Source organism: Manis javanica, chromosome 18 (genome assembly GCF_040802235.1).
Source record: "Manis javanica isolate MJ-LG chromosome 18, MJ_LKY, whole genome shotgun sequence".
Taxonomy (NCBI): domain Eukaryota; kingdom Metazoa; phylum Chordata; class Mammalia; order Pholidota; family Manidae; genus Manis; species Manis javanica.
The window spans coordinates 3,871,475-3,886,247 of NC_133173.1; the positions used below are offsets into that span (position 1 = coordinate 3,871,475).

The following is a 14,773-nucleotide window of genomic DNA, read 5'->3' on the forward strand; positions in this document are numbered from 1 at the left end:
CCAGTGTAGACACCTAGGATAGATGGAAGCAGGTCGTATAGTAATAGGAGCTTTAGGAAGTAGGCAGGGTTTGGAGACAAAGTTGAGGAACGAGAAAGGGAACTGAAAAGAGATGAAAAGGGTTGACTGTTGGCACCAAAGGCCCAAAAGATTAGATTTTCATGGTTGGACAATGCTTTTTATCCCCAAAATCACCATCTAATAAGTAACACAAAACCAAGACATATCCAGGAAGCACTATTCTAGGAGGTATGAAGGGTTTTAAAAAAAAAAGCATATTCCTACCCATAAACGGTAATCCAGTAATTGAAAGACAAGGTATATGTCTGTGCAACAGTAATAACATAGGTAGAGCTCTAATTGTTCTAGACACAAGGTTAATTAATATAAGAACGTAGGAAAGAAAGATCATTTGAAACTTCTTAGGTTTTTGGTCTTGATTTTGGTCTGGGAGTGGTTTATTATGAGACATTATTATGAATGGTTTATTATTAAACCCTAGCAATCTAGGTATTGTTATCTTAAATTATAGCAGAAGATTATCTCTTTATTTTTAGGATTTTAAGACAAGAGATGTGACTGACGATGTAAAAAATATTGTAAGATTTGTTCAAGACCATAGTTCATCACAAGGAACAAGAAATACAAACCATGTGGGCCCTTCTGGGAGATTTACTATGAATATGTTGGTTGACATTTTCTTAGGTAAGTCATCTGTTTGTGAGTTAATCAGTTGAAATTGACCATCTAAACAATTCATTACAAGTACATAGAAAAAGTCTCTTTGTTTATTTTCTTATAGAATTTAAAGGTTTCTACATAAAACCTTTTGAATAACAAAAAAATCAGTTTTTATGAATTATATCAATTTTCTAGAGTTTGTGTAAGTCAATAAAATGAGAAGTTTTCACATACAAAAAGAAAATAAGAAAGCTTATACAGTTTCATCTAAGAGAGTGGAATATAACTTGCTTGGAGAATCACCCATTGACTTCTGGTTCAAGATGGCATACTGAGCATAAGTATATGCCATTTTTTTTTCCCCATGAGGTTTCATTAAAATACTAGTAAGGAAAGAAAGTGGGGATTAAGTCTGTAACAGCACAGAGAACAGGAGGCTTAAAAACCTTTGAGGAGATGGATGGAAGCATGTTGACCAGCGCAATGAAGCGCAATGACCCACACTGCAAAGCAAACGAGGGGAGAGTTGGAGCAGAGGAGAGACTGTCACCCTGGCAGAACCCCGTTATCACTGGGCCTCAGACTTGAAATCAAGCGGCATTTGGGGATCACCACGCCCACCCACTTGCCCTAAAGGAAACTTGATAACGGGATATCCCCTTTCAGGGGAGCAGTTTTGGGAGACATAGACCTAGATAGAAGGTAACAGAGGAGATCCATCTAGGAAGTTTAACCTCCTTCCTGAAGGTTAAATATCACTGGGTAATTAAGAGAAAAACTAAATTCGACCCAAGGGTGGAAATAATTTAGAAAATAGGCAATAGCTTTGGGGAGAAGGGAGGAGAAGCTCCTAATCAATATCTTCACAAGATTTAAATAATAATAGAATACAGAGAAGAAGCAAAGAATGAAAAGAGCTGTTTAAAATCTCAAATGATTAAGTAAATTTAGTGTAGAGGTTGGGAGGTAAAATTCAAGAAAATCTTTTTTGAAATAGAAAATAGAGGGAATTATCAAACCTGTAATACCAGAAAATGTTACAGATTGGAAGAAAAAAAAGTCTTCAGATTAAAGTGCCAAATAAGATAATTTACAAAATGAGATTTAAGAATACCAAGAGTAAAGAGATACTGGGGAGGAAAAACTTTTCCTCCACCCTGTTAGATGTAGTAGTTGGGAGCCTGCAGATTAAACTGAGAAAACAGATTAGCAAGAGAAAAAGACAGATTTAATCTTATATGTAGGAGAGTTCACAGAAAAATGTGACTTAAATGGGCCGTTAGAATCTGGGGATTAAATGCATCTCACTCAGGGACGGCAGAGGGAAAAGAGCACTTAGGAGAAGCTGCCCTCTCAGTAATCTTTTTATGCCACAGTGTCATATGCTCGGCCCCTTCAGAGGTACTCCTGAATGTCCTGTGAAGAAAGAACAGAAACCAGAGCCAACTGGCATCAGACTGATATCAGCAACCTTGGAGACTAGAAGGCAAAGAACCTGCATGCACATCCTACAATAGCCATAAATGAAGGAACTGACCCATGTCCAGTGAGAAGAACCCCAGAATCACAGCAGTACAGCAGGTTCCATAAGCAGTTGTGCAAATCCTAACAGGGAGTCAAGAAAAACAGGTCCCAAGCAGTATAGAGAAAGAATAAGAAACAATATTTTTCATTGATGACCATGAAGAGCACAAATGTTACTTGTCAACAAAAAAAAAGGAGATAAAGCAGTTAGAAACTCCAGGGGACAGATTATACAAGAGAACCAAGATCAAATACAGAACAAAGGAAATTATTACACAATTTCGAGTAATTGATAAAATGTGCAAGAAATAATCTATTTGTCCCGATGCAGTAAACACCCTCCAGGGTTGCACAAGAGTCATGACCTTCCAGGTTTGGATGGAAACCTGTCTTGAAAACACTTGATTAGCTACAACAGTTAGAAGTCAATGTACAGGCTTAAACATGGCTAGAGAACAGGACAGGATGTGTTGATCTGAATGATGTACAAATGCAAGTACAAGAAATAAAAATAGAAGGGGAATACCCGGAAGGCTTAAGGTGCTAAGCTGTGTACACAGAGGGGAGGAAGGGTGGTCACAAGTCTCAACATGACAAAAGTGATCAATAGATAAACCAATATTATATAACTAGCAAAGTCTAGGGCACGGTAAGAGAAAAGGGTGGCATAAATGAGATACAGCTTCACCTTCCATAGCTGAGGGGGTCAATAAATGTGACTCTGGCTAGTGGAATGATGACAAGATCAGGGCTTGGGGTGGAGATAACCACCAGAAGAGCCGAGAACAAAAGCTGTTTAGAACATGACTGCCTGGAGGATCTGGACAGATGTTTCAGATGGCCAACAGGCGCATGAAAAGATGCTTCACATCCCTAATCATCAGGGAAATGCAAATCAAAACCACAATGAGGTATCACCTCACACCAGTCAGAATGGCCGGTGTCAACAAGGCAAGAAGTTAGTGTTGGTGAGGATGTGGAGGAAAGGGAGCCATCACAGGAACGTGTCAGTAGGAATGTAAATTGGTGCAGCCACTGTGAAAAGCAGTGCAGAGGTTCCTCAAAAAACTAAAGAATGGAAATACCATACAACCCAGTAATTCCACTCCTGGGTATTTACCCACAGAAAATGGAAACAACAATTCAAAAAGATATATGCATTGCTGTGTTCACTGCAGCATTGTATACAAAAGTCACTATACAGAAACAACCCATGTCCATCAATAGATGAATGCACAAAGATATACATATGTGTACATACACACACAATGGAGTATTACCCAGCCATAAAAAATGAAATCTTACCATTCATGACCATATGGATGGACCTAAAAGGTATTTGCTAAGTGAAATAAGTCGGACATAGAAAGACACACCATATGATTACTTACATGTGGAATTTAAAAGCAAGACAAATCAACAACAAAAAAAGACTCATAAATACAGAGAACAAGCTGGTGGTTGCTAGACAGGAGTGAGATTGGGGGACAAGCAAAATAGGTTAAGGGGATTAAGGATTACCAATGTTCAGTTATTTTAAAAAAAAGTGCATCTGTTACATCTCTGTACCTTTCACGTAGACTCCTAGAAAGATTACTAGATCAAACATTTTTTTAACTATCTTTAGTTTCTTATTAGTTCTTACATGTTTTTTTTTATTAAGGTATCATTGATATACAATCTTAAGAAGGTTTCATATGAGCGACATTGAGTTCATACATGTTTTTGAGAAAATTATTTATGTTTCTTCAAGCTTTCTTAGTTATCCTCAGCCCTAGGGTCAGTCCACATCACCCCCCCACCAGAAACACCAGTCCTGATCCTGTAATGTGACATTTTAGGGACACAAATCACTGGAAGAAAGACTAGCATCATTCAGCATATATAACCAGAAGCTATATGAAACTTAGAGTAATGTAATTATTTGGAACTCTTAAAATAGAACTAATGCTTTAGCTGTTAATTCTGATTATAATCGCTGTCACAGGCTTCTTAAGTAGACTGTTGTGATAAAGTCGTGTTATGATAAAGACATCGGTAATTACAGCGGCTTGGACGTGAAACCAAGGACCGAGCCCAGGGTGGTGCTCTGCCGGCGGGAGGAGGAGGAAAGTGTGCCGTCTCGTGGAGTGTCGTGCCTTTGCTTGGGAATTTGTGAAGTCTTTGTGACAGTGACACAAAGTCCAGACTTAAATAACTTTGATTGTAAGCGAGTAGCAACTTCTTTCTTTGTTTTTCTTTTTATTAAGGTATCATTGATATACATCTTATGAAGGTTTCACATGAAAAACATTGTGGTTACTACATCCACCCATATTATCAATGCCCCCCCATACCCCCACTGAAGTCACTGTCCATCAGTGTAGTAAGATGCGACAGGTCACTACTCGTCTTCCCTGTGCTGCCTTGTCTTCCCCATGTGCACCAATCATAGTACCCCTCAGTCCCCTTCTCCCTCCCTCCTCACCCACTCTGCCCTTCGGTGACCGCATCCCTTCTTGGAGTCTGTGAATCTGCTGCTGTTTTGTTCCTTCAGCTTTGCTTCATTGTTACAAGTAGCAATTTCATGACAGAATCAGAAAGACTATAGAATTTATTATCAAAACTTTTTTGTAACTAGATCAGTAACACAGTTACCCTAATGTAACACAGTGATACAAAGCTATTAAAGTGTATGTAAACTCTTTGATTTTTTCTGCTCTACTATAATTTTATAAGCTATAAAAGGTGATAAGCTTTATTTTGCTGCCATTTTTGATCAGTGGGTGTTATAAAAAGATGAGGAAGAGTACCTACAACCATAGAAATTTTGGTTTCTGAGATACTCTCATTTCACAGAAACAAGTGTCTCTTTGTGCCATGGGCTTCGCCATGGCCTATCTACTATTTATCCAGACCCATCCACAAGGACTTTTTCAGCACTCCCCCGAGGGTGATGAATGAAGAGCTATGTTTACTGGTCTGCCTTCTTGCACCTTCTCACCAGGGAGCAAGAGCGCAAAGGTCCAGTCAGGGATATTTGGAAAGGGGTCAGCTTACTCACGACACAATGCTGAGAGACTTTTTAAAAAGCTGATACTTGACAAGATTTTGGATGAAGACTTATATATCAATGCCAATGACCAACCAATTGCCTATGTGATGCCTGGAAATAAAGCCCAGACTGTACTAAATGGGCATTTAAAGGTATGGTATTTTAAATGTTTGTTTTATTATCTCACAGTGGACAAAAATATATTACAGCAAATTAAAGTGTCTTTTCCAAAACTTATACAGATACTGAAATTATACTGTCCTATATGAACATACTCTGTTCCCTTAATTTGGAAAATGATCTTAAAATTGAACCCAAGTAATGTAATTCCTGTCAAAATATGTATAGTGAGCTTATCAGGTCACTAAATCATCATACACCCACTGTGTGAGCAAAAGAAGCAATTCTGTGCTGGGCACTGGAGAGAGAAAGATGGAGAATGCACAGCCCCCCAAAATGCAATCAAGCATTACATAATACAAGTATGCATGCACCCACTCCTATGCTCTCTCTCTCTCTCCCATGAAGGTAGACTTTATGGAAACAGAAAATTCCAGCAGTGTGAAGAAACAGAAAGCTTTAGTGACGAAAGTATCTCAGAGGGAAGAGATAGTTAAGAAATGTCTTGGAGAACTTACAGAAGTCTGCAAATCTCTGGGAAAAGTTTTTGGCGTCCATTACTTTAATATTTTTAATACCGTCACTCTCAAGAAGCTTGCAGGTGGGTGTGTGTGAGTCTTCTTTGATGTGGCATAAATTAATAGGCCACAATTCATGTTGCTGAAGAACTTTTTGAGTGCATAAATTTGTCATACTTGTTAATTTTTAATATTTTTCAATTGAGAGCTCAGAAAAACAATTTAAACTTATTCTTGGGGTAAAATGTATTCTTGAAGATTGTCACAGTGCTTTGTCATTCAGATATGCAATCTGATTTTAATTTTATTTTATACTTTTCTCTAATGCTGAATGTTAGGATATGGATAGTTGTATCTCTAACGCTAGATGCCAGTTCATGAGTTCGTGTCGGTTTTGCTCGCCTTATGCTGTTTAGCCATGGTATGTACAAATGCCTCTGCAACGAGGAGCTTATTTCCTTATGAAAAGAGGTTATGTTTCATGCTCCTTTGAATCTGGATCTAGCACACTGCTGTGTCTCTAGTTAATCAATTCTTGCTGACCTGAGTTTTCTCCACCTTCAGATAGCTCAGCTCAGAATTCTAATGGAATTCTAATTCTAATGGTGAAGTCCCCGGGCAACAGGCTGTTCACATCTAACTAACTGGTGCACATTCTCCTTCATAACCTCATAGTCATCTCCTGCCCTCTGCCCCACTCCCATTCCTACCCCTACAGGTCATTAACAGTATTTCATCACCTCCAAGATGCCATCTGTTTTAAGGCATTGTTATTTTACAGACTATTGAGAAAAAAAATTCTACTAATTAAACTGTGACACAGTACTTTTATTGAAAGAAATTGTTTTTTACATATTTGAATATAGATTTTTATCATATGTAACTGTGCCTATATGAAAAAAGCATACAATCAAAGTTGTTTTTGTTTTTCCTTCTGTCATTGAGAATGTTGGTGATACAGCCTTTTTAGCATGTTCCACTATTTTCCCTATATTTGAATCAAAACCTTTGTTACCCATTCAGAGTCAATGGTGGCTTTTTCGTGATGATACCAGAAAGTGTCAGTTACATAAATGTAACACTATTGCACCAACTGTAGGCATCTTTTATAAGTCATGTAGAGCACTTGGGTATTGCTTGCAAGAAACTGGAATTGTGGTCGTTTCCTCAAAGACAGGTATTTCTTTATTAATTGCCCAATGCAGTCTGAGCCTTTCTGCATTCACATCACTTTTGCTAATCATAGTCCAGGCATTTTGTAGGCATTTCATGTGGCAGTTAAACCCAACATGTGAGGAGCCAGCACGGCAGGGACGCTGTCCACGTGCCGCCAGTACGAATAGCTGTGACCAAGTTCTCACTGGCACAGATGGCAGCCAGGGTAATACAGCTGCCATTTGGCCGTCAGCACTTGAAAGATACGTCTTGACCTCAGGAATGCCCGAACACGAAAAGGCATGTGTCTTGGAGTCGATGAAGTTCAGTTTTTTGTTCCTGGCTACAAGAGCAGGTTCCTACCAGGTCCCCTTAACTCCGGATAAGAACATGGTATACATTTTAACCTTTCGAAAACTCTGCTTAAAACTAGCTCACCAGATCAAGTAGAAATTCTGTCAAGGATCTGCATTTCTGCGTGTCTCTCCCACTTCGTCTTCCACTAACCCTTTTCCATAAGCTTCTGGTCTGTCCCACAGTTCTGTTCCTTTTGCTCTAAACATGGAAATGATGTGAGAATCAGATTTGAAATCCACGTCACTCCCCATAGCCAGTGCACCTGTAAATCCTGCAGACCCAGCCACGGAAACGGATCCAACCCCTCCCTCTCCGTCTCCGCGGCCGCAGTGCACTGCGCCCTCACCTGCCCCTGCAGTGGCTTCCACCAGGCTCCCTTGCGACCCATTTTCCATACAGCAACTAGAGTGATCTTTAAAATGACAGGCTGGTCTGGATACAAGACTGATGTGACATCTGCAGGCAGAGGGCTGTTAATGGCCTACTGGGAAATTCAGCGTCCTTGCTTCACTCACTCCACGTGTGGAAAGACTGGAGGGAGAGTGGGTTTGGGTCGGGGGGAGGTAAAACTTCAGTTACGGTGTCACTGGGTAGGATGCACAAGTCTGGAGCACAGGGGAGAAGTCAAGAGTTGGAAATACAAATGTGGGTGCTCCGCGCAAACCAAGGGAGCATTGGTCTCGCATCTGCACACGTCTTTGTTGTAAGAACAGTGAGCAAGAGCAGAGCCTGGTCGAACTCTAAGGCAGGTTCATAGGTCCTGCGCTCCAGCTTCCCTCTGTGTCCTTTGCTGTCCCCCACTGGGCCCTGACTTCTGCACCTTTGCTTAGGGCACGGATGACTGGCCCCTGCCCTCTGGGCCTGCCTGTTAACCTCTGTCAGCATTAACAGCCTTCAGAGGATTGGCCCATGTGCCTGGTGCTCTGCAGTTAGTTGGCACTTAAAAAACGTGCTGAATGGGTGGGTGAGCACAAACCCAGTGGGTTTTCTATGGGTGGTAATTTAAATTCCTCATTTTATGCCCTTGCACAGAATCTTTATCTTCTGATCCTGAGGTTTTGCTTCAAATTGACGGTGTTACTGAAGACAAACTGGAAAAATATGGCGCAGAAGTGATTCCAATATTACAGAAATACTCTGAGTGGACATTGCCAGGTTCAGTATACAGCCGAATATGTTTTCTAAAAGCCTGTTGTAATGTTAAGTGATGCACCTCGCTGGATTAGAATTACGTGGTTTCTGGGTTATGTTAATGTTTCCTACACCTTGTCACACTGACATTCAAGTGCTCAGAGCAGCCCCCAAGGTGGCCCAAGCCCCTCCTGGAGGACGTGGTGTTTAGCCACCCCCCAGCCCAGGGATGCCGGTTACTAAACCTGCTAATCGTACCCAAAGGGAGCCTGGGAGTTGCTGATCCTTTTAAGGCAAATGTCCAAGGAATCAGGAGCCCCCAGATCTGCCACCACCTCACTCTGACCCTCTGCAGGCTGCAAATAACTTCACTGTGCTTCAGTTTCCCATCTGAGAAAGGAACATATGACCCAACAAGCATGTCTAAAGATAAAATTTAAGAGTGGGGTTTAAGTGTTTTGGAAAAAATGAACATGTAATTAGACGTTAGACAATTTTGTTGTTATTGGCCACTTAAAGAATCTGCCCAACTGAGGGCATCATCAGTGGGCACACCCAAAGGTTTTACATTAGGCCTGTCACAGAGCACCGCTAATTGTGAGCCTCATCACTGAGCTATAGGAGTCACCAACCAAGGGAAAATTGAACGCAAGAAGATTTTGGTGTAGGAGATAGGCGGAGTGTGGCAGCCTCCCGGCCCCTTTGGCCTTGCCAGGCAGTGAGACCCCATGGACGAGCCAGTACGTCCCGCTTCTGTGATGGGTGGGAATGGTAAGTGGGATGAGGACTGGGTGCACATGCGTTTTAAGTTCTGTCTCTCCACGGTCATTTGTTATCCATCAACAAAATGCCATAAGGTAGGGTTTTTGTAACCCTACAACTCCTCCGTATGGTAATTGTTGCATTAAAAGCCTTGCTTTGAAAACATTCACAATCTCTTGGTGGGAACTGAACATTTGCTTAGTATAGTAACTTGTTTGCAAAGGGAGTTTGCCCCCAGGAGACAGGGCTGCTCTGCAGAAATAGCCCGCAGAGGGATGAGATTGCCCCCCTTACTGATGGGGAGATGCTGTGCACAGCCTGCCAGTCTTGTTTACGTCCTCACAACACCCATGTTGCAGGTGAAAATGAGTTAGGCCTTTGCCTTCCCCCAAGTCCCACAACCGAGGCAACAGCATTCCTCACCCGTGCCGTGCGGGTGAGGCAGTGGCGCGAGGAGTCTGCCAAAAGGCCCCTCGGTGCCCTTCCTGCCAGGCAGCCTGAGGGGAATCCCACCAGCTGGGACATGTCTCCCTTCAAGACAGGGATACATCACTACTGACCGTGGGGACATTTCCTGACTTCGGGGTGCAAGTACCTGTGGCAATTACCATCTTTTTTGTAAACGTGTGCTTTCATGCAGGCCCATCTCCTGCGCGGTCTGTAAAATGTTCACAACTGCTGTCCCAAGAAGTGTTTTTTGTCTTTGTAGAGTAAAATATGGTCTAGAATTCTCTGATACTCATTTGCTAAATAACTGTTGATCAAAGATGAGGTATAGAACTGTTTATATTTCTCTTATATTCGACTTATTTTTTCAGCCTATACAAAATGATAAATAAAATTGGTTTTTATATAGCACTTTGCACTTTTCAAAGAACTTAGCAGGATTCTCTGCCCAGACAGTAACAGAGATGCAGGCCACACGCAACAGAGTAGGAGCTCGCTTGAGGTCATAAGTTAAGCCGATGAGTATCACACATTTTTTTAAATGAATTCTGATCCCCTTACTTTGAAAATAAATTGCCATTGAGCACTTTGGGGTTTTGTGAAATAAAAAAGAATGCTCAGTTCTTGCAGAATTGTTGAACCCACATGGCAGGAAGACACCAGGAAAGCAGCCAGGTCTCAGCTGAGTTGCACCCGTGTTACGTGTCTGCGTTGGCTGTATCGGCACGTGGGCCAGCCCGGTGTCACCGGTAACCGTCTGCATTGTCCGTTTGTAGCTGAGGATGCTTCCCCTCGGATAAGCCCATCCAGCAGCAGAGGCACTGGAAGAAATGTCTCTGAGGAGTTTAATGAGGGAACACCCATATCTTCTCACTACTTTGCAAATAAAACCAAAAATGAAAGAAAGAGGAAAAGGATGCCAGCTTCCCAAAGGTCCAAGAGGAGAAAAACTGGCTTCGGTGGTTCCAGGACAAAGGGGTATGTTCTGCGGCCCGTCCTACAATGTGGGGGTTATGGGGGGAAGCCCCCAAAGTACAGTGCACTGGTTTGCTTTGAGGTATTTATTAAAATAAGCCATTATTAAATATCTCTTCAGTTAATGGGGTGATGATTAAGGTTTGATACAGAAGGAAAACATCTGTTTCAGGTTTTTAAAATATCTGCTCTGAAGTTGATTATCACTAAAGTTTTCTATTTACAAAAACTTCTCCAATTTTGACCTTACCTGTAAAAAAATGTTTGATAATTGCTCCTTTTAGAGTCTTTTGCACATAAAATACTGTAACTCAGATATTTGCTGAGTGAACCGGCTTTTGTCTCTTCATCTCTTTGATGACTCTGTCGGCACTGGTTACACTGCTTTTATTGTGCAGAATCTGCCAGCCTCCACCCAGAGGCCCGCCCACTCCCTGCCCCACGCACCTGGGGGAACCTGCCTCCCAGCCTGTCAGCCCTGACACCAAGAGGGCCTCAGGGAATGGCTGTTGTCTTCCCTTCCCACACGTGCCTGGTGCCCAGGCCGGGATATGGCTGCTCTGGGGCTCCCTGTGCACCCCAGGGAGCAAAGAGAGCAGTCTCGGATCCAGGGCAATAATCTGGGTGGCCGTCTTGTTCATAATTGCACCGTTTCTGCCAGCCCCCCTTTTCTGTCTTCTGCAAGGATCCCACCTGCCCTCGCCTCGTAGGGAAGGTCTGGTAGGATCGTACCATCCTGTCAGTTTGGAGAAGCTGGCCCCAAAAAGCTGCATATGGTAACAGGAGTGCTTACAGAAGAAGGGAAGCAAGTCCTTGGTAAACCTTTACAAGCTGTGTGTCTTCTGCAGTTTTTCTACCTCTTTTACTTTTGTATAATAAAAACAAAAATTGAGTGAGGGAAGAAAAAGGAAGACAGTGTTACCAAATTATCATTTTCTTGTTAAGTCCATAAACAAGCATCTTATTTGTGCTAATCCTTCTGGAATTAAAGGCATTGGTAAATGTTAGTTTAATTTTGTGGTTTTTAGTACACAAGTGACCAACAGATGTTCTTCAGTAGGAACATTTTCTTGTTTTTTTCATTGATTCCTTCATTTGGGAAATACTCATTTCCTCAGGCCCTCCCACAGAGCAGAAGGAGACCTTAAAAGGCATCTGGTCCAAGCCCCTGGGGCTCGTGATGAGGAAGCTGAGGCCTGGCTGGGGTAGGCTTGTGTGAGGCCGTCCCCAGCCTGGCCTCACCCTCACAGGTAGACTGGACGGGGGCTTGCCCACACCTGCCCAGAGCACTAATTCCTGCACGTTGCCCCTGGAGATAGCTCAGAAACAAAGCCACCATCTTCTCGTTTTCACTTGTTGGAACAAAGCAAAGCATATCTCAGTGCTCGTTGCCATTGGCTCCCTTATCACATTGTCACAACCTTCGTTTATCAGAGTGAAGCCCTTTGCCCTATGACCTAGAAGCAATCCCATAAGAAATAGTTAAACTCACACTGTCCAAAAGCCAGGACTGATTCTGATGTTAGTCTTTAATTAGCAGATGTATTCACGATGGGATTCTTTTCTGATCCCCGCTGGCTAAAATCAGGCAGTTCTGTGACTTTTTTTTAACCCTTCCGGCAGCCTCTGCATCTGTGCCCCATTCCCCTCAAGCCCACTGCCGCCGTCTGAAAGGCAGTTCCCAGGTTGCAGTCTGCTTACCTGGTTGAGAGTCTCTGTGCCGGACAGAGCCGGTATGGCCCTTTGCCAGAGAGCTTTGACTTCCCACCCTACCCTCAGGGTCTTGCATCTTCAGAATCCCACAGTGGGCAGTTGTGTTCTGAGCCCTCTGGAGTGTGGGCAGTGTGGACGGGGGTGGGTTGGGGGGGCAGTGTGGACAGCCCTGAAAACGGGAGGCTGCTGTTGGCAGATACGTGCTGTAAATCAACATAAACAGCAGGTTTTTGCTCGGGGCTTAATGTCTCAGCAGGAAATCAACACAGGGAAATAGAAGGCTGCTTCTCTGCTGGTTTAGCAGATCTTTGCCAGTTTTCTTCAGTAAAATTGCCCTCAAGCAAGAGTTTTTTTTAATGTTGAAATACCACTCTTCACCCAGCCCCACCAGAATGCCATTGCCCTAGACTGGCGGCCCTGATACCTCAGCTCCTAACTTCAGAGATGGGAGGCCTCTTACCTACCTGATGGTGTGGGATTAATGTTGGGCGTAAATGCAGCCTGGTTACGGAGCAGCTGGAAGTACTCATGTAGGGAAAGGCTTCCGTAGAACATGCTGTCTTCGTTTACCCTTGTAATGTGCTGGACCTGTAATTTTTTTTTAATGTTTTATTTGAGGCAGAAAAAAGCTGTTATCTTTAGATCAGTGAGGGAAGCACGGTGCTGGAAGGACTTTGTGATGGCCTGTGGTAGGGGCTTCTTCCCTGGTCTTAAAGGCAGGCGGCAAGTGGAGGGTAAGAGCACACAGATCTTGGGGTGTAGGCAAGGAGCAAGCTGCTGACGGTGTGGCCCTGACAGCCGTGGCAGACCTGAGCCTCTCTGGGGACCCGCCTCTGCAGCCTTCCCCTCTGCCACCCTGCTAGGCCACATGCAGGATCCCAGCTCCGCCCCATCACTACTCACCCACCCAGCTACCTATCCCTGGACTGTGCAGGTACAGGAATCCCAGAGAATCTATTGTCCGGGCATCTGGAACTTAAAACAAGGAATTCTCGTTTCCTTCACTTGATCAGAATGGAGGTGGGATTGTGGATCTCAGCTCTTGTCTGGAGGAAAGGGGTTCTGATTGGCTGTGTCAGGTGGGGTGCAGAGAAGGCACATGGCTTTGGCCTCAAGTCACAGAATGGAACAGCCCTTGACATTTTAGGAAGACAGGTTTATATGAAGGACAGCAGTCCTTACTCCTGGGATGGTGAAGGAAACTTAGCCACCCCGGGGGGTTACGGGCAGAAGACGCGCCAAGACACACAAGACCGAAGAAGACTGAACAGTGTGCAGCTCCCTGCGGGCGAAGAGGGGGACGATTCTTCACTTCTGGATTCATTTAACATTTTAATTTTCTTTTCTTTGTCACCTCCTAGGGGGTCCACCGCATGCAGAAGGATATCTTCTAAAACTAAACCCGCCAACATGTTTGGACCCAGTTCAGCTTTGTGTGGTTCTCAAGAAGCTTCAGGAGCCAGTGGAAAACTGGGTATAATGGCTCCACCAAAGCCTATAAACAGACCGTTCCTTAGGCCTTCGTATGCATTTTCCTAACAACCACATCGCTTGTACATAGATCTTATTTCTTGTTTGTCAGCATCTGACCATCTGTGAATATAAAGCTGTTAGTTTTGTTGCACCATTTGTAATTTTTACCCGTATCTATTAATATTTAAATAAATGCTTGGGAAGACAGTTCTTATTTTTAAACAAACACTTTCTCTTGAATAAGCATGATTTGCTGCCACTGCGAGCCCTGGGCCCATTGTCTCTCAGGAATTCTAAGCACAACTGGAGCACAGAAGCCGAAGGGAGAGACGTGCACGGGAGGACGCCGTGAAGCTGGGAGACTGTGTAGGAGACGAAGTGACAGAATTAAAGGGCAAATGATGGAGAGAACAGGAAAAATGTGTGACAGGATTAACATCCGTACTACAGAGGACCTGGAACCACCGAGGCAAAAGTCAGCCCAGTGGAAAAACGAACAAAGGATGTGACCGGGCTCTTCTCAGAGGAAGTACTCGTGGCCCAAATACGTGGAAAATGCTCTTTCTCCCTAATTAAAAGTGTCGATTAAACAATGAGATGTCTTTCTTTTGCCTATGGAATTGTCAACACTGGAGAATACACAAAATCTGGGGTCAACAAGAGAATGGTCAGGCACTAGCGGTGAGAGCGAGCAGAACGTTGGGGGGGGGCCCTTTAGTGTTGGGGGGGCCTTACCTTCCAAGGCCCCCCAACCATAGGCCGATCGGCCAGGAAGTCTTAAAGCAGAATCGGGGCGCCTCTTCAGAGCTCAAGCACCTCGTTTTTGGAGACGTCTTGTGTCTCTGCGGCACATGGCTTTGGTGACCTGTTTGGTGTCGCTCCT

General features: G+C 43.5%; 2 protein-coding genes across 9 annotated transcripts in view; one reads left to right on the plus strand and one right to left on the minus strand.

The window, feature by feature from the left end:
- BLM (BLM RecQ like helicase) overlaps nucleotides 1–14,483 on the plus strand; it is a 77,202-nt gene extending 62,719 nt beyond the window's left edge. For 5 of the 6 annotated variants that reach the window (XM_017643353.3, XM_037000502.2, XM_017643354.3 and 2 more), the window contains 6 exons: nucleotides 558–705; nucleotides 5,192–5,391; nucleotides 5,768–5,960; nucleotides 8,422–8,544; nucleotides 10,506–10,707; nucleotides 13,779–14,483. In XM_017643353.3, coding sequence (XP_017498842.3) covers nucleotides 558–705; nucleotides 5,192–5,391; nucleotides 5,768–5,960; nucleotides 8,422–8,544; nucleotides 10,506–10,707; nucleotides 13,779–13,956 — 1,044 coding nt within the window. In that variant the 3' untranslated portion in view covers nucleotides 13,957–14,483. Of the gene's footprint in view, nucleotides 1–557; nucleotides 706–942; nucleotides 4,411–5,191; nucleotides 5,392–5,767; nucleotides 5,961–8,421; nucleotides 8,545–10,505; nucleotides 10,708–13,778 lie in introns of those variants that run through there. The other variant, XM_037000503.2, reaches the window with a different exon arrangement.
- LOC108385793 (uncharacterized) overlaps nucleotides 8,776–14,773 on the minus strand; it is a 29,560-nt gene continuing 23,562 nt past the window's right edge. For 2 of the 3 annotated variants that reach the window (XR_012127206.1, XM_037000505.2), the window contains 2 exons: nucleotides 12,882–13,005; nucleotides 8,776–10,550 (listed from right to left, as the gene is read on the minus strand). Coding sequence is in view for 1 of the 3 variants with exons in the window: in XM_037000505.2 (XP_036856400.2) it covers nucleotides 10,408–10,550; nucleotides 12,882–13,005 (267 nt within the window). In the remaining 2 variants the exon portion in view is untranslated. Of the gene's footprint in view, nucleotides 10,551–10,692; nucleotides 12,621–12,881; nucleotides 13,006–14,773 lie in introns of those variants that run through there. The other variant, XR_012127207.1, reaches the window with a different exon arrangement.